Source organism: Diadema setosum, chromosome 8 (genome assembly GCF_964275005.1).
Source record: "Diadema setosum chromosome 8, eeDiaSeto1, whole genome shotgun sequence".
NCBI classification, from domain to species: Eukaryota; Metazoa; Echinodermata; class Echinoidea; order Diadematoida; family Diadematidae; genus Diadema; species Diadema setosum.
This window is the reverse complement of record NC_092692.1, coordinates 27,814,568-27,839,328: the sequence shown is the minus strand read 5'-3', so window position 1 is coordinate 27,839,328 and position 24,761 is coordinate 27,814,568. Positions and strand designations below refer to the sequence as shown.

Sequence of the window (24,761 nt, the reverse complement as noted above, 5' to 3'; positions counted from 1 at the left end):
CATTAAAAAAAAAATGGTTGCTGCAACTCAAACAGGTCTTTTGGGTCTAGCTGGAGTGGAGCTCAAGCAAGCGGTGGTGGTCAACGGATTCAGTCAGGTAGCAACGTGACGTTGTCATGCTGAAGATTCGGGAGGCTGCTGTGGCTGCTGTGGAGGTTTCTTGTGGAGGAAGAATTTGAGTGCCTGTGAAGCACAGCCACCATTACGGTACTTAACTCTCGGATTACCACTGACAGCTATCTACACAAGACGTCCATGTTTTTCAAGAAAGAGATCCTTAAACAACATTTTATTTCATTACATTTCATTTCCGGCAAAAGTAAAAAAAAAAAATACAATGATATTGTATTGTAATATTATGTCATTTGCATATTTTTCTTAAAAATGAGTACAATATCCCTATTAATCTATTAATGATTTAATTTCATCTTTGTCAGGATATTTATTGCTTATCTGGAATAACCGTTTTCCAAACTGTGTTCTATTTCTATAAAGAAAAGATTTGCGTCTGAACCAGGTAGAACAACATGACATCCCCAAGAGTGACCCTCATCACCGGCTGCTCGTCCGGCATTGGCCTCAGTACCGCGGTCAACCTGGCCAAGGATCCAAACAAGTCGTTCCGGGTCTACGCCACAATGAGGAACCTTGCAAAGAAAGGGGACCTAGAGAAGGCGGCAGGCAGCACCCTCAACAACACGCTTTTCATCCTGAAGCTCGACATCAACGAGGAGGAGCAGATCGTCTCGGTTGTCAAGGAGATCATGAAGAGAGATGGACGCATCGATGTTTTGGGTAAGTGGTCTTCAGTGGTTGCAGTAGAGGAAGACACTCGGGGTGAGACAAATTGAAACAAACAAAAATCATTTCGCTGTGATCGATCTAGGAAACTTAAGATAGTATACCTTATGAGCCTACAACTCTCTGGAGGAAAAGGCGCCGCGACTCTTGCGACTTGAAAGACCTACTGGCTTGCACTAGTCCAGGGCAACTTTCGATACGTCTTCAAACAAGGTGGTAAATTATTCTCCTACAAGTCGCAGATCCGTCGCTGCAACACCTCCGAGGCGTCTTTTCAGTCGCGGAGTCGTCTCCACAACGTTTCCTATGGGTGGCGGTCTCCGCAAGGTCATGGAGACGCTTCTGAGCTGAAGCAGACAAAAATTAGTCCCCGCGACCTATCCGCGACTAAGGAGACGTCGCGGAGACGTCTCCAAGACTAGCTGGAGACTAAACAAAATCTCCAAAAAAAAAAAAAGAATCGAACACGTTTGATTTTCCTGCGACTCCCCGAGACTCAGATTGAGGGAGACGTCGCGGAGACGTTGCAAAGACGTCTTCTTCTGCTAAGAGACTGAAGTCGCCAACAGATTGTGAACTAGTTTCCAGACCAACGGGATACCCAATTTTCCATCATCGCCAGTTTTTTTTTTTTTTTTTTTTTTTTTTTTTTTTTACTGCCACTGTAGCATTTGTTGTCATAAGTATCTCTGTATAGGCCTATCGATCAGGCTAATTCATCTATACTCCCACAATGTTGTCCACCATGACACATTTGAAGGGAAAAAAATCTATAATAATAAACTTGACTTTCGTGAGAGCAATGTCTGGATTTCCGTAGTTATTGAACGATGATTCCATACAGACTGCAATTATAGATCTGCCCAAGGGAACAGAAATGCAAAGAGATTTTACATTTTCTGAACATTGAACACTATTCAACTTGACTTGAATAAAGCTGTAAACATTAACACAGTATACTTTTCTAACTTATTTTTCAGTTAACAATGCTGCATTCGGACACATGGGTGTCTTTGAAGAGATGAGCATGGCACATATGAAAAGTATGGTCGATACGAACATCCTTGGGACTTTCCGGCTGACCCAGGAAGTAATTCGGGGCATGAAGGTCCGAAGGTCAGGGCGCATCGTTAACATCAGCAGTCTTGCAGGCATTATTGGTAAGCAATGATCGTTGTTTAGGTGATTACAGTGCCGTATTTACTATTGGAACTCTTACACCTTTATGTCAGAAGACACAAATCTACATTTGTGCCGGTATCACGTGCACATGGGTGTGTGTGTGTGTGTGTGTTTGTGTGTGTGTGTGCGTGTGTGTGTGTTAAAAGGCGAAGGCAGACAACCTTACCTGAACAATATTGGCAGAATCTGTGTTACAGAGAAAGTTAGCTCCAGTCTTGTCATTTTGTTATATATTTACATCTAAACTGCAAAAAAAAAAAAAAGAGGAAAATAGTAAGATAATATGTGATAGGTAAATATAATTCAAGGACATTTCTTTTTATGTAACAAGTGAGGTATCATTTAAAAAGCCTTTGTTTTGTTCTTTCTTTCTCTTCCTCTGTCTCTGGTTCAAATGGTTGACTTACTTTAATATTTTTACAAATGAAACTGTTTTCTCCTTAATGTATCCCCGCCAAGGTTTGCCTTACACCCATGTGTACGGAGCGACTAAATTTGCACTGGAGGGCCTTGCGGAGACCTTGTACCCGGAACTGCGCTGCTTCAACGTTTGGTACGCTCTCTGTCATTTTATACTGCTGATTTTCACGTTTATTCTATCAGTATCAGGAGTGGAACCCAATACAGTGCCAATATTATTAGAAATTTGTAGAAGAATCGAAGTGACCTAATAAAGCTGGGTGCTTGATTTTCCTATACATTTCTTGCCTTAACAGTTGCTTAGTATCCTCATTGGCCTGCATATACTGCACATGCATGACCATCTTACCGGAAGCAGAAAAGTAAAACCAACAACAGAACAAAGAGAATGATAGTGTGGCCATCTTGAATTGCACATTGTACAATGAATAATTATCTAAACCATCGGGCACTGCATGGGGAACAATCATTGAGTAGTATGACAGCCTATATTGATATAGTTAATGTTGTGGTTAATAACTTTGATGATGATGTTGATTAAGATGATTATGGTGGTGGTGATGATGATGACGATGATGATGATGATGATGATGATGATGATTATAACGCAAATAGTGTTCTTGGGCGGAGGGTTTGGATTCAAGAAAATGGCTCATCTCCTTGTTTATCTCCTCCAGGCAATTTATGTGTTTTATTTTTGTGTCCTCCTGACAGGATCAGTACAATTTCCCCCGGTCCTGTGCAAACCAAATTCCAGGACAACATGGAGGCCAACAAAGAGGACGCTCCATCGTCAACTGATCCAAACTCACCATCAGCCAAGGTATCACGTTTGTACCAATTACTGATAATATGAGCAAAGTTGACCAGATTTCGATTCTCCATTTTGTGGTCGTCGCTGCCGTGATTAGTGTGCTATTTTGATCAGTTTCATTGATTTTTTTTTTTTTTTTATGGAAGGAGATCTTGCCTACTCTCCTTGCCATGGTGTTGAGTATCGTTGAGTATTCAAAACTGTAGACAAGATGAAATGTTGTCTAAAAGGTGTTTTCAGTTGGCGTTTATATGAAAGTGAAAGAAAAGTGTTTTAATGAAGCTGTTACGTCGAAGAAGGTTTTATAATTTTATGCTGGAAATGACGGAAGCAAGACAAGCGCTTAAGAGTGTGTCTGAAATTGAGAATAGAGTAGATAAAATTAATGCAAATATGAAATAGATTTTACTAAAGAAGAATTTACATAGCGCAAGAGCATACAACAATTTAGAAGTTTGAACGTGAATCTTTGTAATTATCAAACAGATCAAGAAAAACTGTCATTGCTAAGCCATTATTTTCTCACATAAGTAGTCATATTTCTTCCTCCAAATCTCTCGCAATTCTCTCTTGAAATTGTTTAACTTTTTTTATGAATGACTTCCTTGGTTTTTTCCGATAATAATAGTGCAACGTCAAAAGATTGTTTGTTTTATGCTAGTAACCGAATAGGTCTATAATCATTACGATAAAATTGTCCGTGTTGTCCATTTTCAGCTCATGGGGGCGTACTTTGGCAAAATGTGGGACTCGTTTATGAAGGAACTGCAGAGCGGAGAAGACGTTACCAACGTCATCTTGAAATGCCTGAATAGCGCGGAGCCGCTCCTCCGCTACCCGACTAGTGGATGGGTGGACGGCTACATGAAGGAGCGATTCGCGGACGGCGTCGGGTCGGCAGCGGCCAAAAATTTCTTTGAAATCATGGAACCAGTTGCCAAGTAGAGGCGAAACTATAGTTATCAGGTAGAGACGGAGCCAGTTCCTAGATAGATGGCAAAAGCAGTTGTGACGTAAGAGGTTCACCTAAAAAGACACACTCGGTATGGTTGGGTATAAACTAACGATAGTGAGACCCCGTGAAACGAAACAGAAAACGTGTAGCTTAGTGGATATTATTTTTTTTTTTAAATAGTGCGCGGGTGAGATACTTATTGGCTGACCACCGAGTCATATTTGACTCCATTAAACAACTCATCTCGATGTATTGTCTCGAACACACAAAGTGCTTATAAAATAAATCATAACCTCGACCATTTAGGCTATAATAATGTTATAATCGTTTTGTTTTTGTCTGTTGGAAATATCACTCAGAAACTTATGAACTGATTTTGATCATTCTGTTCAAGGAAAAAAAATGTACTCTGTCGTTAAAAAAAAAATAACAACAAGTGACTAACTTTGTTGTTGATCCAAATTACAAATTTTTAACGAGGATTCTTTCTTCTTCTTTTTTTTTTTTTGAGCGAATGCTTGCGGAAGCTCTATTGCTTTAATGACTAGTCACCTCGGTAGAGGTTGGCGCTCTTCGAATGCTTCTCGCGTTTAAGACCGAATACGTCGTTTTAATTAGCTGTCTTTGTCTGTATGATTCAATGATAGAGCTATCTTCGAACTCGATATCATGACACATGAATGATTCGGTTCAGCCACTTCATAAGTATGTTATATATACTGTTGAATTTCATCGAATTGAATGCACTTATTGAAGGGTGAAATTAGACTGCATGTAAAATCATTGCTGTCTCTTTCAATAGTTTCAATCGAAAGTGCTGTGTTTATGTAGCAAGAGACCTTAGGATCACGGGCAGTAATAGGATTGTCAAAAATGAGATCAAAGTTTTAACAACATTCTTTTTCAAATGTGTGGGAAGATTAATTTCCTTCATCAGTGTCACCGGGATTGCAGATGGACCGCGTAGAATGTGTCAACTAATATCTCAGTTATGGTGCAATAATCTTTTTGCAAGAACAATGACAGGCGTTCATTTGCTTTAAGGTGATTCAGTAAACACCGTAGAATAATTGACGAAAGTGACGTACTATATCACGATATTTCCACTGCAATCATGTGTTCTCTCGTTTTGGTTTTGTCATGGTAAGAACTCTGTGCTATGAATATAGATATGAGCAAAGAAAAATATATCAATAAATAAGAAGAATGTATTACATAATATAATAGCTTGTTAAGTGTTTAAACACCTACATTTGTTTAATAATTGAGTGAGTCATACAGTACAGGTACATAAGTCAAGGATATGAAGTATACTAACTGCACATGTATACACATTAGTATAGCGAATTGTTTCTGCCAATACGGCGTTGGTGCGATGTTAGCAGGAGGCCCTCTATTGACAGAACCTCAGTAAAGGTCTTACAAAATTGTACAATGTTGTTTAGTGCACGTCTACTATTACATCGTAATTGTTCATTGGCTAAAACATCATTGAAGTAAAAGTGGAAAGATTAAGTAAGCATGCAATAGTCATGAAGCAATGATACCGGGGAGCTTTTGATCCACTATGCGAACGCTAAGACGACGGAGCTTCCCGGGCTGGACGATGGAAGCAGCTGTCTCGCGCATGTGCGGAACACCATTTTTTAATATAAAGTATGTGAAGCACTAATCATATACAACACTTAGGCAAATAAAGAAAGCAGTGCCTATTGGTAATTGTTATGGGATTATTGTCTTGTGTATCCCCTCTTCATGAGTAGTTGATGTGTGCATGAATGCGTGTGCATGTGTTTGTGCGTTTGTTGGGAAAGAAAGACGCGATGGTCTTCCTAGTTTAACCGTCTGTGTGCCACATTATTTCCTGTCCATCCGTTTGTATGTTAGCTTTGTGCACACTTTGACCCGTTGGCACAGAAAGGGTTAAGAATTAAATCAACAACTAATTCCAATTACTGTCACTGGAGAGGCTTGAGGTCACATTATTGAGAAGAATGCGTAAAAGACCCCGTCGGAATCATATTGAGCGAGCATGTTCCATCGCAACATTATTGGGGAATTTCAGAGGTGTTAAGAAGCTTCTAGAGAGAATTTTGTCTTATGACGAGTAGGAAAAAAATTGCCGGTTAGCTATATGCCAATATGCGTGTGAGCAACTTTGCGATAAGGAGCTTCACCACTGCATTATGTTCACCTATTAAGAACTGAGGGACCAAACAGTAACTAATCGCACCTGGGGAAGGGGGGGGGGGGGGTGTTTATGGTGGGGTTACACAGTCCCGAAGTTGACACAAGATGGCGATACGACCACTGAATGTTCAATTTCGTGCGAAGTTTCCTCGAACATGGTCAAAGCCAATCAACAGCCAAAACAAGTACAGAAGGTCGCACGACGGCAACCCGCACAACACACGATTTTTACACGAACATGTGAATCTTTATTTAAAAAAAAAAAAAAAACATTAAAGGGATGGTATGGTTCTGGTTAAGATGGGGATTCGGGTTTTAACTTTTTGTGAGATAATTAGAAACCACTTATAAAATCATGAAATATAAAAGGGCGTACAATAATCTAAGAGAAATTGAAAGTTCATTTGACGAAAGTTTGTTTCGAATGGCTAAGATATCCTAAAACAGAGTAAAACAAAGTGGTCCTAATAAAAGGTGGGACCCGCCTTTTACTAGGACCACTTTGTTTATGGATATCTCGGCCAATTCAAAACCGATTTTCTTCAAATAAACTTTTAGTTCCTCTTAGAATCAGATACTTTGTAATATTGGATATAAGTGGTTTCTAATCATCTCGCAAAAAGTTAAAACCTGAATCTCCACCAGAACTATACCATCCTTTTAGAATATTAAATCTGCCCACAGTTTGTCTGTATTCAAGCACAGACTTTAAAGGCATTGTTTACCATTTGCAGATGAAACAAAAACACAGCTTTATTGCTTCAAAATAGTTCTAAAATGTGAGTAAGGGATAGAAACAACCTGTAAAAAACCCCCCAAAAAAGTTAATCAATACAATCAATGTAAAGTATTGTCAAATATGCAAAATATGAACAAAAATTATAATAAAATTGTTTCCAGACTAAACCGTCTACAGTTATGGTTTAGTGAGAAAAATAGTGATATCTCCTTATATTTTAGGCTTTATTGCAAAATGTGGATGTTTTGTGATACAACAGACCTACACATAATGCATCAAATGTGATAACTCGAACATTTTTTAAATCACTGCTCCCAACACTTCCATGCATCATGTTGATTGATGATTATGTGACTTTAGTTGATGGTCAATATGTGTATTTTGTACTCACAAATGCAGTTATTTCTTCTGCAGCTAATTTTGTATCATTTCAATTATGTCACCAGGATCGGATATGTTCTGAGGCTGTAGTACGTATATTTAAGGAGAACGTTTTTGGTTAATATAGGTTTTCCCGGCCAATTTCGCACTTTTTGTCAGTCCATTTGATAAAAGTTTCATTCAATTTAGCGAAAATCCTCGTCACTGCACATTCTGTCATTCAAAATTGCAACTTGTTCGTTCAATTTACCATTTCGGTCAATGAAATTCGCACATGTGCCTTTCGAATTCGTAAAACGGGCATTCAAATTGGCACGTGCTCTTCAGTCATTCAAATTCGCCAGCACTGGCGGAAAATGGTATTTCAGTCATTCAATTTCGCGTATGGACACTCAAATTCCAAACATGTTCATTCAAATTGGCGTAATGTTATTTCTATTTTGAAAAGGTGAGAACCGTGATTTATACGTACAATGTATTTAAATGTGAATTTTTGTTTCATCCACACACTGTTAAGTATATAGTAAAGGTATCTTTGACCCTAAATAACTCAAGTTTGTTGTTCTGTAACCTCTTCTTCCATACATGTTATCAGAACTATACATGCCATGCTTGCACCAGTACCATAGATTCACTTCACTTTCTTATGTCCAGTCATGGCAGCACAAGTTAGATACAGGCGTATCTCTCAAGAAAACAGGGAAAGAATATTAGAAGCATTTGAGGGTAATAACCTTGACAAATTGATGGCTAGAGCTGATCCAAGAACTTTTATTTATTCCTAATGATATAGGTTTTCCCGGCCAATTTCGCACTTTTGTCAGTCTATTTGATAAAAGGTTCATTCAATTTAGCGAAAATCCTCGTCACTGCACATTCTGTCATTCAAAATTGCAACTTGTGCATTCAATTTAGCATTTCGATCAAGGAAATTCGCACATGTGTCTTTCGAATTCGTAAAACGGGCATTCAAATTGGCACGTGCTCTTCAGTCATTCAAATTCGCCAGCACTGGCGGAAAGTGGTATTTCAGTCATTCAATTTCGCGTATGGGCAGTCAAATTCCAAACATGTTCATTCAAATTGGCGTAATGTTATTTTTATTTTGAAAAGGTGAGAACCGTGGTTTATACGTAGGAGGTAAATGTGAATTTCTGTTTCATCCACACACTGTTAAGTATATAGGCCTAGCAAAGTTATCTTTGACTCTAAATAATTCAAGTTTGTTGTTCTGTAACGCCCCTCTTCTTTTATATATACATGTTATCAGAACTATACATGCACCAGTACCATAGATTCACTTTACTTTCTTATGTCCAGTAATGGCAGTACGAGTTAGACACAGGCGTATCTCTCAAGAAGACAGGGAAAGAATCATAGAAGCATTTGAGGGTAATAACCTTGACAAATAATTGATGGCTAGAGCTGATCCAAGAACTTTATTCATAATGATAATTTACGAAATATAGATAGCACCCATCAAATGAAAATAATGAAACATGCAGATGAAAGAAATATATAATTACGGTGTAAATTGAAACCTCCTCTCAAATAGTGTCAAAACAAACAAGATTAATGTATCTGTGAATGAAATCGAATGCTATAGAACATTTAAAAGACATACACATATTTTGCAGAAGCGGATCTAGAAAAAAAAACAAAAAAAATTCGGGGACCATTTTTTTTTTTATCTTATCTTTTTTTTTAAACTTGTAATTTTATTTTTTTCTATTTATGGCAATGACCTCTATACCCAAAATAGTGGTGTTTAAGATGCAAGAAAACGCCATTTTCACACACAGATTTTCAAAAATTCTCCCTACTGTGGGAGGGGGGACACCCTCCTCCCACAATCCCCCCCCCCCCCCCCGCTCGCTCCGCTCGCTCGGGCCGGTCGCTACGCTCCCTCGCAATACCGCCTCCAACCCCCTCCTTTATAAAAAGCTAGATCCGCCCCTGTTTTGAAAGTACTGTTGCAAAGTGATATCAGCATAAAGAATGCATACGAAAATATGAAATGCTAAGATGCTTGCAAACACTACCTATGATGAATGAAAGTGGAAAAAAAGGAATAAATGCATTAACGTGTCTGCTAAATTGACTGCAGTAAATGCGAAATTGGATGCCCAAGTTTATTCGAATGAACGAGCGCAGCGTATACGTGATCACGTGACTACATCATGCTAAATTGAATGAACGATTTGCAAAATGGCGCTTGTCTTACGAATTTGAACTGAAAAAGTGCTGATTCGAATGATGTTAAATGTAATTTGAATGCTACAAAATGAATTTGAATGAAAAGATTATAAAATTGAAATACCAAACATGCCATCCAGGCTAAATTGTGCCAAACTGAATGCACAAATTAGGAATTGGACTGAAAAAAGTGCGAAATTGGCCGGGAAAACCTTTAATTAACGCCATCTAGCACCCACCAAATGAAAATAATGAAACATGCAGATGAAAGAAATAATCATGTACATGGAAACCTCCTTCTCCTAATTATTGACAAAACAAACTTAAGATCAATGTATCTGTGAATGAAATAATGCTATCGAACATTATGAACACATACACTTATTTTGAAAGTACTGTCGCAAAGGTGATATCAGAATAAAAGCATAAACGTGTCTGCTAAATTGACTGCAGTAATGCGAAATTGGATGCCCAAGAATGAATTCGAATGAACGAGCGCAGCGTTTACGTGATCACGTGCCTATATCGTGCTAAATTGAATGAACGATTTGCGAAATGGTGCTTGTCTTACGAATTTGAACTGAAAAAGTGCTGATTCGAATGATGTAGAAGGTAATTTGAATGCTCCAAAATGAATTTGGATGAAAAGATTATGAAATTGAAATACCGAACATGCCGTCTAGGCTAAATTGTGCTAAATTGAATGCAGCAATTAGGAATTGGACTGAAAAAGTGCGAAATTGGTCGGGAAAACCTATATTTTGCATTTTCGTCGTTACTCAGGTGAAATCTATTGCATACAGTTTAGAGCAAACATTGACAGTTCTGCAGGCATATGAGAGCTATACGTTTTCCCTTTAAGAGCTGTCTCGTTCACGAAGATTTGATATGTTTGCACTCATGAGTCAATAAAATGACTGCCAAATTGCACGTATACGCTACATGCGGCTTTGTCAAGTTGCGAACGGCTGCCTGCAGTTACGCGCGACTCTTTGTGAAACAGCTTGGGCCCTGCTGATATCCACTCGGGTCTGTTCCAGCAATTGCTGACTTTTGTAGCGGATGTATTTCACAGAGAAGTCATCTTAGGTCATTCTCTTTTCAGGTAAGAATCTGATTTAGGCTTTTCCGTCGATTATTAATTTTCTTTTCCATTCAGTTTCATACATTTTATATACCTCAATTTCGTCTCGAGATATCTGTGTAGTGCCGATACACATTTTCGTCTCTGGCTGACTATTCTATGCATAATGCTTCAATTGTTGCTTCAATGTTGTAGTCTTACGTCGTTGTACTAACATCATCTTCATATACAAATAAAAATTTTCAGTCCAGATTAGTGGCAATATCATGTCGATTACAAGAACTTTTAAACAACAAATTTTCACTAGAAATCCTCTCATGCCGTTCTTTTCATATTTGATATGATAAATTTCTTATCACCTTCATCACATGGTGTAAACACAGCCATACTCCCATACTCGCTCACCCAGCCACCCACCTCCACCCTCCTCCAAGCACTTACACACAAAAACAACAAATATGCACACTCATAGCTCTTCAAGTCACTCATACAGACAACCAAATTTAAGACACATAATGATAATGTCTGAGATACACTACACCAGTACATGCACAATATGGGGTCATATACTTTTCAATGGAACATACAGCAACCTTAACAGGGGTGTGCATGTACATTCACCCACTTAAAATTCTGTAGACTTACATACAGATGTACTTCAAGCACATTACAGAGGCTTAGGCTTATGAGACTCAAGTGTATTCTAAGGTCATCGAGAATGAATCATGGCAGAAACTTGAACTTGGACATAGATAAACAACGTTTAGCAGAGGCTGTTGTAACAGCCATCCAGGGTCCAAAGGGCCCGCTGGGATGCATGCACACGGCTCAGTCAGGAAACGAGTGTGACCTCTATGATCTGTGAGAGTCGAGCATGGTACTGCCAGGCACCTCCTACCTATCAAAGCGATCAAATAGCGTAATGGCATCCTCCGAAATTGTGGTCCGCTCATGTTTTTTAAAGCGGCATTCAGCTATTGTACAAAATAATGTGGTGGTAATCCAGTTCGTAATTTTGTTACGACCATAATTCACATTGAAAAACAAACAATAATCAATGAATCGATGTTCAGACGGGTTATCAGCAATGACATTTTCGGTACATAACTTGAATTTGCTGTCCTTTGTTAAAATCCGATATATTTTCGGAGGTTAACAATACCCACTGGATCGTGTATTTCTTATAATCGCCAGGAAATATGTCGGAAAAATTATGCTTGATGTTCGAATGAATGATCCACTCCGAATTTAGTGTAAACGGGTAGGAATCGGTTATTGGTACTCCAATAACATAAAATCCACGGTGATTGGCCTAGGCTAACTGTAAAATGCATTTGCGTCCGGTCAGTGTGTGACCTATACTGCGGTAAGTGGTTATAGATCTAGCAAGTCAAACTTCAATATAGCAATGTCCAAGTGGAGGCGCGGCCACAAATTGAGGCAATTACTTCCCCAGGACTTATATCCACAAAACATCAGATAAGCAAGTCAGACAGGATTATAACTAAATTTACTTCAGAGCAAAATGTAAGGCTGAAAGTGTCGTTACATCTCGTCTCTCGTTGCTGCCTGATTTATACACTTCATTTAGTTTTCTCATTCTCCTAAAACAAAGAAACAATAATAATTGTTAATGAGGTTAACTGATTAAAGGAATAAGCACTGGATTTGGTGACCGCGCATTTCTTCCCCCCCCCCTTTTTTTTTTGTAAGTAGTAGCTAGAGGTCTACTGGCTTCTGGCTAGTGGGACCAACAATCTAAAAGCTTCGCTTGTTACTGGGCTCCCCATCTCCATCCTCTGATCTAGGTATCACCAAAATGCCGTATCTCTGCAATCCCCATCAAAGTATAATGGGCCCCCTTTTTTTCGATATTTATGTTGATATTTCCTTTCTTTCATTCACATTGTGCATATATTGAGATGGAGAAAAATAAGATAAACTTGAACTTGAACACGTCACGAGTTTGACACCCACGAGTCATACAGCCCATAAGTCATACAGGCCATGAGCTGGACACTTGTCAAATAATGTCCATGAGCCCGATCCTAGGCAAACAAGGCCCACGAGTCCGGCTCTAGACATAAAAGGGCCCATTATAGTCCAACACTAGGCAAGCAAGGCCCAAGAGTCCAACACTAAGCAAACAAGGCCCACGTGTCCGACACTAGTCAAAAAAATTCCATCCATCAGAGTCCAACACTAGGCAAACAAGGCCCACGCCAACGAGTTCGACACTGATAAGCCCTGCATCACGGGGTTTACTGTACAAAATGTGCGTACTGTCGCGTGGGCTTTTTTGCCTAGTGTCTGACTCACAGTCATCATTTCTTATGATGGATGGATTTTGCCAGGCAAACTTCATTTTCACAACAAAGATCCAAGATCATATTTGTTAGGGTAACTATCTACCTGTCTGTATTCCCCACTCTTACCCTATTTTACAAGGCCAGTTTTCTTTTCTTTCTTTCTTTTTTTTTTTTGCGTCACAACCAGGAGCATCATGGCATCTCCAAAAGTGACCCTCATCACCGGCTGCTCGTCCGGCATTGGCCTCAGCACAGCCGTCAAGCTAGCCCAGGACCCGAACAAGTCGTTCCGGGTCTACGCCACAATGAGGAACCTTGCCAAGAAGGAGGACCTGGAGAAAGCAGCGGGCAACGCCCTCAACGACACACTTTTCATTCTGAAGCTCGACATCAACGAGGAGGAGCAGATCGTCTCGGTTGTCAAGGAGATCACGGAGAGAGATGGACGCATCGATGTTTTGGGTAAGCCATCCTCCATGGTGGCTATGGAGGGACACACTCGGTTTGAAACAAATTGAAACAACATTTCGAGCTATATCTGGAATAATGGTGATACCCCATAATATTATCGCCAGTTTTCCGTTAGTGATTCTTTTTTTGTCCCTGTCTCGTTTCAGTCAGCCTCTGTATAGCGTATCATCGTACCTTACAGTGCTACAGTAATAAGTATCTCCGTATAACGATTACACTAATTCAGCCTTACCTCTTCCTTTCTGTATAATGACATATTTTAAGGGGACAGCTGTGATGCTAGCACGACGTTCGTAAAACCGCAGTTTAATAGTCCTTCGTGTAGATATTTATTTTCTTATTTTCTTTACTCATGTTTCATTTTCCACATTTCATACAAGTTTCATATTCCATTCGATTTTAGAAAAAAAGAATGTTTATTTAACACAACAGTCAATTTGAAACAAAAATGCAAAAATGTATAAAGACATAATCATTATAAGTGACGTGTGATATAAGGAACTCGCTAAAAAGCAACGCTTGTAGGACGTTAGGTCCAAAGATACGATATAGGTTTTTAGTACAGTGTATGACAATGTCAAAAATCACGAAACATGCAAAAATAAAACATGTCGAGAATATCATCAAGTTTACGGAATGTACAAAGTATTGTACGATGTTCATGATTAAACTTAAAGTATCAATGCAAAGTGAAATAACAAATTGATCAAACAAATGAAGTGATCCGAGCGAGGCATCATTTTGAGTATGCAAAAATATTTGATGTGATCACGGCAAAATGATAGAGCGTAGGATTTCAGAGAATTGGCTTTAAGGTTTATAAGATTTATTTATAGTCGATAACGACTCCATACAGAATGTCAGCGTGTATGGTACAATTTAATTTTAACGCACCAGAAGTGCAAAGAATTTTGACATTTTTTATGAACATATTTGAACACTTTTCAATTGACTCGATTAAAAAAAAAAACGCACACACACACTATAAACATTATCGTTCTATACTTTACATTCATTATTTCCATTCCCAGTTAATAATGCAGCAATTGGGCAGATGGGTCTCTTCGAAGAAGTGAGCATGGCATATATGAAAAGTTTGGTCGATACAAACATCCTCGGGACTTTCCGGCTGACCCAGGAAGTAATTCGGGGCATGAAGGCCCGAAGGTCAGGGCGCATCGTTAACATCAGCAGTCTCGTAGGCATTGTTGGTAAGCAATGATTAGTGGTGGTGTTTGTATTGATTACTTTGACGTGTTTACTGGCACCTGTACTTCAGAAGATACAGATCTACGTCTATTCATACCGGCATCACGTGCGTGTGTGTTTGTGAGTGTGTGTGTGTGTGTGTGTGTGTGTGTGTGTGTAGGTGTGCGTGTGTGTGTGTGCGGGTGTGTGCTTGTGGTGTGAACATTTTTCGCGATCAGTTTAGAACCTTTAATCCCTTTGCCTTCGAGATACAAACTGTAACTCTCAGTAGACTTATGACATGGCAGAATCGAGCCGAGATCATTTGAATTATATTAGCCGGGTTCACACGTACACCAATTAGCGGGATACAAATCTCGAGATTTGCATCGCGATCGTCATCCCGAGTTTTTTGCACGTGTGGACAGAAAAAACCCGAAAATTAGCGGGATAAGCATCGCGATGCTAATCCTAAGAAATCTTGCGCTGGTTCATCAATTAGCGGGATAATTGGCCCCGCGCTGGTACGTGTGAACGGTCGGGATTAGAATCTCGAGTTTTTATATCCCATCATGCAATGCGCACATCACAACAGCGAGGCCTCTGCGAAGGACAAAGGGAAGTGCGCGCAGGCAGTGATAGAGAAGGGCGCTGTGTGACCCAGTTTGCAGGCTTTGCTGTTATCTCTATCGGCAATTAGCGGGATAATTTGGTACGTGTGGACGCTCGCCAAATTAGCGGGATACCGATCGCGATCGCTATCCCGCTAATTTGGTACGTGTGGACGCTCGCAAAAAAACTCGGGATGAGCATCGCGATCGTCATCCCGCTAATTTGTACGTGTGAACCCGGCTATTGGCAAATCTTTGTTTAAAAACAAAACAAAACTATGTTTATTGCAGCGCATTTATGATTGGAATTTGTTTAGCCTGAAATGGTTATACGTATTGATCCAGTTAGTCATTGTGAAACATTTTGATTACAAATGATAAACAATTCAAATACATCTACTCGCTGTACTCTATCAGACTGACGAGAATTTCACCGTTTGGAAACCAAATTTCATCGAATAAACTCTGAAGTCTTCTTAGAACAATATCCTCTTTCGTATTTCATAAGAGGTTTCTCGTCATCCTGAAAAATAGTCAAAGAAAAGTTGAAAAACTAAAGCTCCATCTCAACCAAGACTTTACCATCTCTATAAGATTGCACTGAAAAATGCATCTTTGTTTGGTTATAGAATTTGCAGCATTATTAAAATGATATTGTTCGTATTTTAAGGGTAGGGATGTAAATCATGATGAATGATTATTTGCATGTGTACATGCATGCATGCTATATCTAGCATAACATAACTAGTAAAAGCGATTGTCATAATCATTATACTGCTTGTAACTAATGATGGGATGACGAATTAGACATAACTGCTCTCTTCGTATCTATCCTCGCCAAGGCATGCCTTATTCGCCTATATATGGCGCGACTAAATTTGCACTGGAGGGCCTCACGGAAACCTTGTACCCGGAACTGCGCTGCTTCAACGTTTGGTACGAACATGTGTGATTAATGCTGTTGATTTTCATATATATATATATATATATATATATATATATATATTTTTTTTTTTTTTTTTTTTTTTTTTTATCAGAATCATAATCGAAACCATACAGTGATTATTGGTCCTTCGTAAAAGAATCGAATTGATCGTATTTCATGTGGTTGGCAAATCTGGTTGAGTACATACAATAATGATAATGCATGATTTTCGTGCAGGAAGCAGGAAAGCTAACCAAATACACCGCAAATGGAATGATGGCGTGGCCATTGTGAGTTGCACGCTGTACAAGGAATAATTTTTCAAACCAACAAGCACTACGGAAAAACAATCAAGCAGTATGACAGCTGCAGCCTGATGATGTCATCATTGTTACCTTTCACTGTAAGAAGAAAGGGTTCAATTTGGCAACTGTGGAGGTGCATACCAATGTTACACTGGGAACACTTTAAAAGATGCAACATTGCATGTCTAAAGGCGCAGAGCAATGTCAGACTGGGAGCACCTTTGAAGATCTAACTCCTCACTAAAGGTTCAACTTAAAAGGTACAGACCAATGTCACACTGGGAGAACTTTTTAAGCTGCAATTTCGCCCCTTTAAAACGTGCAGACCAGTACCACACTGGGTGCACCTTGCAAGGTGCAACTTGCACGTTTCGTAAAAGTTTCACTCGTACCTTTAAAGGTGCGGACCAATGTCACACTGGGAGCACCAGTAAAGGTCCAACTTGCATTTTTCCTAAAGGTTCAACTTCCCACCTTTAAAGGTACACACCAGTGCCACATTGGGGGCACCTTTCAAAGACCAACTTGCATTTTTTTTTTTAAATCTCAACTTCGTACCTTTAAAGATGCTGGCTAACGTCACTTTGGGAGCACCTGTAAAGTTGCACTTTGCACTTTTCCTGAAGGTTCAACTTCCCACGGTTAAAGGTGCAGACTAATGACACACTGGAAGCACTTTTCAAGGTGAAACTGGGCACCTTCCTTCGAGGTGAAACTTTGCACGTTTAAAGGTGCTTCCAGTATGACATTGACCTACACCTTTAAAGTTGCAAATTCCATCCGTTAAAGTTTTGGTGAACTTGATGATGTTGACGGTGTTCTGGGCTGGAGAATTTTGAATAAGGATGATAACTCATTTTATCACAATGTCTGTCTTCCCTGTGCAATTTGTTTGTGTTCCTCCTCACAGGATTAGCTCAATTGCACCGGGTCCTGTGCGAACCAAATTCGTGGACAACATAGAGACCAACAAAGTGGATGTCCCATCATCAACTGACCCGAACTCACCATCGGCCAAAGTATGTCGTTTGTATCTATTGATGTGGACAGTATAAATTATATGAGCTTCGATGCTCAGTTTTGATTGTAGCCGTTGTTGTGATAATCATCGTTATTGCTTTTTTTATACTTAATTTGTTATGGAAGCTCCTCCTTTATCATGACTGCGCTCCTTGCCACGATGGCGTTCTTTGAGTTGACAATAAATTACACACACGACAAATGGGGTCCAAAGTATTATTTTTAGTTTAGGCTTATTTATGAAAGTGGAGAAACAGGGTTTGAAAGGAGCCCTTCTTATAAGAGACGGCTTTATATGTTCATATATTTGAGATAAAAACAGCGCAATGTGCCCTCAATAGTCTCGTTGACGATGGAAAGGATAAAACCAATGCGAATGTGAATGTGAATGTGAATGCATTTGACTTTATAAGATATTAGCATGTAGTGCAAGGGCAAGCAACGATTTATAGCTTCTCGATTTCTTAAACAGATCAAAAAAAGCGTCTTTGACAGTTTGAGCAGCAGTGTCTTAAGCAATATCGACATTTCTATACATGAAGTACATGTAGACATTATCTCCCCTCCAAATCTCTATAAGTTCTTCTTTGATTTTTGTTGTTGTTGTTTAAGTATTTAAGAGTGACTTTCTTAGTTTCTTCCGATAATTTCTGCCTGAGACAGAAAATGACAGCAGTTCTGCTGTAGACATGATTGATGCGAGTTATGATAGTTTTCTATGAAACCTTTTGCTTTACAATGTATTCAAACCACTGACCTAAATGGTACATTACAGGTCAGTGACTGAAAACCCTTCCTTTGTGCTATGATAAAAATATGCCCATGTTGTCCAACTTTCAGCTGATGGCGGCATACTTAAGCAAACTGTGGGCCTCGATATCGAATGATTACCAAAGCGGAGAAGACATTGCCGACCTCGTCTTGGAATGCTTGAATAGTGCAGAGCCGCTCCTCCGCTACCCAACCAGTGGATGGGTGGACAGATACATGAAGGAGCGATTTGTGGACGGCGTCGGGTCGACAGCGGCCAAAAAATTCTTTGAAGTTATGGAATCAGTTTCCAAGTAAAGATGTAACTGCTTACCAGGTAGAGAAGTGGCAATTTACCAAATATGGGCAAAAGCATTTTGTGACGAAAGAAGTTCACATTAAAGGTCACCCTCGATATGGTTTAAGTATAAACTGACGACAGTGAGACGCCATGAAATGAAAGAGAAAACGTGTAGCTGACTGGATAGTTATGGATAGCATTAGGAGAAATGTGTATGTGAGATACTAACTGGCTTACCACCGACATAAGTTGACTCCATTAAATAACGCATCTCCATTTATCATCTGTAATACTCATAATGAGGATGATAATGACATTAACAATTACTTCGACACACCATCTAACTCAGTCCGGGTTTTTTGTTTGTTTGTTTCTTTCTTTCTTTCTTTCTTTGTTTGTTTTTTTGTGTGTCTGTTGGCACTATCAGTCGAAATATGAACGGATTTTGATTATTTTGTTTTAGCAAAATTATGTCCAATAGAGAAAGGACAGGTGATTTAGCTTTCGTTGGGGATGCGAATCATAAACCTTAAGCAGGGTTTTCTGTAATACGCTTGCACCAGTCTCTTACTTTAACCCACTACGAGTGCTTTTAGTATAAGTTAAAAAAAAACAACTACTTTTTCTGAAGCCGGATTTGTGTTTTGTTAGTAGAATTCAGTCATCGAGCCATCTTTGCACTCGATAAAATAAGCATGATACACGAATTATTTCCGGCAGTCGATTCATAGAAATATTTTACAATGATTGGTTTGGCATTTGGGAAGAGTTAAAGCGTGATATCAGACTGCTCGAAAAAAAAACACTGCTATCCCAGTGGAAAAATCCCAATTAGCAAGAGATCTTGAGATGAAAAGTAGGACCACTGGAAGTTGGAAGGTGTGACCAATATTGTTTGCAAATGTGAGAGAAGGGAATACTTTCATTCATCGATATCATAGAATTACGGATGGACTGTGGAGTATGCTATTTAACATCTCACTCGTCATCTAATGATACTTTCAAAAGAGCAATAAAGGCATTCGTCAGCTCTAAAGCCACTGCTTACTATTGGGAGCAATGATTCAAAAGAAATGTTCTATTTATCACATTTGATGCATATGTGTAGCTCAGATGTATAACAAAACATCTTACCGTATTAAAAAAAATGGCATTAAGTTGCAAATATGAGGAAATATCACTCATTTTCTCAATAAACCATATAGCTGTGGACGGTTTATTCTAGAAGCGATTTTTATAAAACTTGATGTTCACATTTTGTATATTTTATAATTCGTAACATTGATTATATTGACATTTTTTACGTTGGTTGTTTTTCTCCCTTTCTCACATTTTAAAACTATTTTGAAGCGCTTAAGCTACTTCTTTGTCATCTGCATGTGGTAAATCGTAGTTTTAAGGTAATGGAATGAACACCATGAAATTGACGAAAGTAAGGTACAGCAGTATTTGTACCATGCCACAATAATTCCAACGTGATCATTTATGTTCTCTCATTTTGTTTGTGTCACTTCGTAAGCTTGGTGTTATGAAAACAGGTTGAGAAAAATACCCACAAATAATTGAATAAAATAATGAAAAATGTTCACTTTGAATAACAGTTATGTGCGTGAATGCCTGCGTTTGTGTAATGAACTGTAAGTCACATATCAGTCACGTCATAATACAAGTGAAGGATACGTGGTGCACAAGGGATATTTCCATGGGCAGTAGGCCCTCTATTGACAAAATCTGAATAATAGGCCTTTAGGCCTCACGCTCCTTTTATGGGCTCCCATAGAAAACTGTGTTAAATGCAGCATATTCCTTGAATCATAAAAGAATAATTGAATCATAGATTTTATTTTTTTTTTTGATTGAAGCGTATGAAGGGAAATTTTCTCTGCTTTCAAGCAAACAGCATATTTTGGGGTGTTTTCCAGCTCTAAAAAAAGTTAAGAGCCTCCATACGAGACTAGTCATCCAGTCACTCTCAAAAACGATAAAAATAGCAAATTACCTCATACATCAATAAAAATTAATTAAAAATACAAAAACCCTGATTCACACAACTTCTTCATAGCCTGCAGAAGCTTCTGTCATCAAGCAATGTCAAACACTACCAAAGATGGCAATTTTCCACTTGACTGATTTTTAATGATTTCTTTGGTAAAAAATAACATTACCTCATCTTCCCGGTAGGCAATGCGCGAGTTGAATTAGGAGCGTGAGGCCTATAGGGCTCACACCCGTAAATACAATGGAATGTCCCAGACCCCTTCACAAATTCGTACCAAAGATACCAAAATAAATGAAGAAAAAATTAATTAAAAATCAATGATGTATATAGTTTGGCAAAAAACTGAATAGCTGTAGATATTGAGTATAAATTCCTCTACAAATTGCATTTTGGTTGGAAGATGAAAGCTTTTCTGGTGGAATTTGAGGGGACTATATATCATTGGGTACGTGTACGGAAAATGGGTGATTTTTTGAGTGACAAGAACTCGTAGTCTGGCTTTGCGGACCCCTGGACACAATTTGAACTGAATAATCCACCCTGAAAATTTGATGGATGAAAGGGTATATCTAACTTACCCAGGTTAGTGAAGCTGAAACACCTCATTTCTCCCAGCTATTTAACAGAATTTTTTGAAATTTGATTTTTAACACACATCCCTATGGGGAAATACATGTATTTATGGGTGTGAGCCCTATAGGTGGGACATTTAGTACCATTTTACAGTATCTGAAGCAAATGGGAGAGATTTTCTCAGTGTACGATCCATTGATACTACATACATTTGAAACACTGACACTATTATAGAACAATGCTTTACTCACGCAACCAAACAAATCAGTTCCTGTAGGAAAGTTCACCTGTTCGTTTTTCTCGTGTTTTTTTTTAGTATATACCTAGAAGGGTGCTGTTCGTTATTCCGAAGGGTCGTTATTCCAAAGGGTCGTTAATCCGAAACACGCAATTCCCTATACCTATAGAGGTTCGTTAATCCGAAAATGAAAAAGGGTTCGTTAATCCGAAAAGTTGTTTTCGTTATTCCGAAGGTTCGTTATTCCGAAGATTGGTTAATCCGTAAATGACATTTGGAACAATGAACCTTCGGAATAACGAACCTTCGGAATAACGAGCTGTAACCGTATAGAAAGTGTGTGTTTGTATGTTTGTTTGTGCATATGTTTATGCGTTTGTTGGAGGAGAGCTACAAGTAGGCTAGATCCATGGATAACTTTACAAACAATGCCGCAATACAGCGAAGACTTGATGTCGCACAATTTGTGAGCTATGTGGAGCCCACTTTTTGTAAGGTAGGAAAATCATAATGCAATTTGTTGCTTTTGTTGCCCCAACATCCTGGTGACGAAACCAATGATGAAATGAAAATATGAGATATATAACAGCCTTTACAGGAAGAGTAAAGCGAAGTGGATCCAAATGCTATTGGGCTGAATGGCAATGATTATTAGCATACGGTGTGGGAGCAGAACATATAAGGACTGATGCAGACAATTATAATAATCTTGTGATGAGGACTGCGGACATGACGTTTGCTATAATATCTCGGTAGATGTTTGCATTGCTATGACTGGCATATTTTGAAGCATCTATCCAAGGAGGTTCAAGAAAACAGTCTTACGCCCTTTGGACCCAAATTCAATATGTTTGAAAACTAACAAAAATATATATCTATCCTGAGTTGGAATCGTAAGTTAGAATAACAATATAATAATTTTAGTACAAGTGTTAATACACTGCTTTACATCATTTTCCTTATAAAATCAATATAATATAGAAACGAATTGTTTATAGAAGGACAGTATTACCCTTCATCATAAACTCTTGAAAGATATTAAAGGTCCAGTTTACCTTTGGGAGAAGTGATTTCATAAATGCTCAAGATATCACATTTGATGCATATGTGTAGGTCTGTTGTATCATAAAACATCCTACCATATGAAATATTTGCAATGAAACCTAAAATATAAGGAGATATCAGGGTTTTTCTCAATAAACCGTAACTGTATACGGTTTAGTCTGGAAACATTTTTATTATAACTATTGTTCACATTTTGTGTATTTAACAACACTTAACATCGATTATACGGATTCAAATTTTGACAGTGGTTGTTTCTATCCCTAACTCACATTTTAGAACTATTTTAGAGCACTAATGCTTTCAACTGCAAATGGTAAATTATGCCTTTAAGAAGTATGTTAATTGTTTCAAACGATTGGGAAGAAGTCTCCATACATCCGACCCATATTCTCTTAAGAATTTATGAGCCAACATGAGTCTTGGGTTATTTAGATAAGTTATTGCAGGTGAGGGTTAAATTTGAATCAACGTTTTCATCGTACGAAAAATGATTCGTAAAAGCGTAAGGCATTTTTTTTTTTCATTATTTTGTTTACTTTGATATAAATGTTGCTATCTGAAGAATTGATATCGTCTAATTTGAGAATTTCAATCGGTTAACTTAATTATCTGTATGTCTTGTAAAGGCTGAGTTGGCACAAGTTATACGTACCTTCTTTTTTAAAATGAAATACTTTTCTACTTAGATTTACCACACTTTCCCCACAGTACTGGATAGGTGATTCGTCAATTTCTAACAGACCAATTATCAAACACTGCATGGCTACAAAAATCGTGACGAATGTACACTCTAATTGACACATTTCAAACATTCCGTCAATAATGAATCTCTTCATATACGTGAACATCGTATTACAAATCCACCGAAATTTCAACCACTTTCAGCCATTAATTTTCCCTCAGAGAATGGGGGAAGAAATTACGAAAATTGAATCTTTTTTCTTGAAATGTATGACAATTAAAATCATTGTTGTTTTACGAGAGGATATACAGTTTTAGAAGACGTTGAGAACTTTCTAAAGTTAAAGATTATTAAAGCTTAAGAGACATTACACGTAGATAACCCATAATTTTGAAACTCTTTGTAAGGTCCTTAATCTTTGACCCACATCAAATCACAATCGTGACAACTACCTACGGATATAGTTTAATCGCCTTGTTTCTATAGACACTCGTTTTGCCGCTTAGATGTTTATTTTTCCCAATACCAAATCTCGAAATATTTTCGTTTAATCTTTTCCCACTTCTTCAGAGAATGTCACAACAGCTTATATGAATAGAAAAATGGAAGAGGTGAGTCAGCAAATGTGCTGGTCCGCTAAGTCAATAACGAATGATGATAATGCAAAATGGAGCAGCGTTTATATTTTGCGCGAATGAGCTTCACTATTGCATTGTAATTCAGCTGTAACTGAGGAACAGAAGTTACACGATCGCACGTGCTGATATACCACTTGGGCCTCACCAGGTGATTGCTGATTTTGTGTATAGCTGATATATTTCGCCCATAACTCTTTCTATTCTCAGGTAAGAACTTAATTCTTGGTATCGATTTTACTTTTTTAATCTGTTTGATACATTATTGTATTATATCCCAGGACACCTGCATAGTGCTAATCTGCTGATATACATTTTCAGTTTTGTGTTCAGTCGATCACTTAAAAATTGCATAATGTTCAATTCAGTTCCGTCGGAATACTAACATCAACTTCATATGCAATTTGAATTCATCGGACGCAGTCACCTTGAGCACATGGCAGCGAAAGCTTCCCTATAGCCATAACATTGAATTCATGTGGAATTTCGATGAAATATGAACTGGAGAAAAATGAGAACTGAACGGATTGAAACAGAGGGGAAAAAACAAAAACATATCTTTGATCATGCAACAAGCGCTGCCCGAATTTTGAATAAAAACCTGCGTCAAAAGCAAGGCTTCTATAGTGGCGCAAATTCTACTAGGCTATCCTCAATCATTTTTCTTAACGTAGATACATAGTAATAGAGACTTCTGATATCAGCCATTGGTAATGATGTGTCCGGTGTCGTTTCTGAAGAGAGAAAAGTATTTGAAAATGAGGTAGCCTATTTAACACAGCCCCAAGATATTCAAATCTATGCATAGACTCAAAGAACTGTTCCAACTTGCTCTTTGTTGGGATAACCAGTTTATCTGGAATGTACACTTTCCCCACTCTTACTCCAGTTGTAAGGGTAGCTTTTTGCGTCGGTACTAGAAGCAAC

General features: G+C 38.4%; 2 protein-coding genes across 2 annotated transcripts; both read left to right on the top strand.

Annotated features, from left to right (window-relative positions):
* Window positions 1-527: 527 nt before the first annotated feature.
* LOC140232019 (retinol dehydrogenase 8-like) lies at window positions 528-4,162 on the top strand. The gene is made up of 5 exons (XM_072312170.1): window positions 528-795; window positions 1,782-1,961; window positions 2,443-2,536; window positions 3,118-3,226; window positions 3,935-4,162. Exons 1-5 carry the CDS (start codon window positions 528-530, stop codon window positions 4,160-4,162), a joined length of 879 nt encoding a protein of 292 aa, XP_072168271.1.
* Window positions 4,163-10,758: 6,596 nt separating this feature from the next.
* Window positions 10,759-18,713, top strand: LOC140231966 (retinol dehydrogenase 8-like). The gene is made up of 6 exons (XM_072312115.1): window positions 10,759-10,783; window positions 13,259-13,533; window positions 14,574-14,753; window positions 16,184-16,277; window positions 17,482-17,590; window positions 18,432-18,713. Exons 2-6 carry the CDS (start codon window positions 13,266-13,268, stop codon window positions 18,657-18,659), a joined length of 879 nt encoding a protein of 292 aa, XP_072168216.1. The 5' UTR covers window positions 10,759-10,783; window positions 13,259-13,265; the 3' UTR covers window positions 18,660-18,713.
* Window positions 18,714-24,761: the final 6,048 nt, after the last annotated feature.

Coding starts and splice junctions, on each gene's coding strand:
- LOC140232019 (XM_072312170.1), top strand. CDS start 528: ATGACATCCCCAAGAGTGACCCTCATCACCGGCTGCTCGTCCGGCATT. Junction 1,962..2,442: donor CAGTCTTGCAGGCATTATTG/GTAAGCAATGAT, acceptor ATCCCCGCCAAG/GTTTGCCTTACACCCATGTG. Junction 2,537..3,117: donor CTGCGCTGCTTCAACGTTTG/GTACGCTCTCTG, acceptor TCCTCCTGACAG/GATCAGTACAATTTCCCCCG.
- LOC140231966 (XM_072312115.1), top strand. CDS start 13,266: ATGGCATCTCCAAAAGTGACCCTCATCACCGGCTGCTCGTCCGGCATT. Junction 16,278..17,481: donor CTGCGCTGCTTCAACGTTTG/GTACGAACATGT, acceptor TCCTCCTCACAG/GATTAGCTCAATTGCACCGG. Junction 17,591..18,431: donor CGAACTCACCATCGGCCAAA/GTATGTCGTTTG, acceptor TCCAACTTTCAG/CTGATGGCGGCATACTTAAG.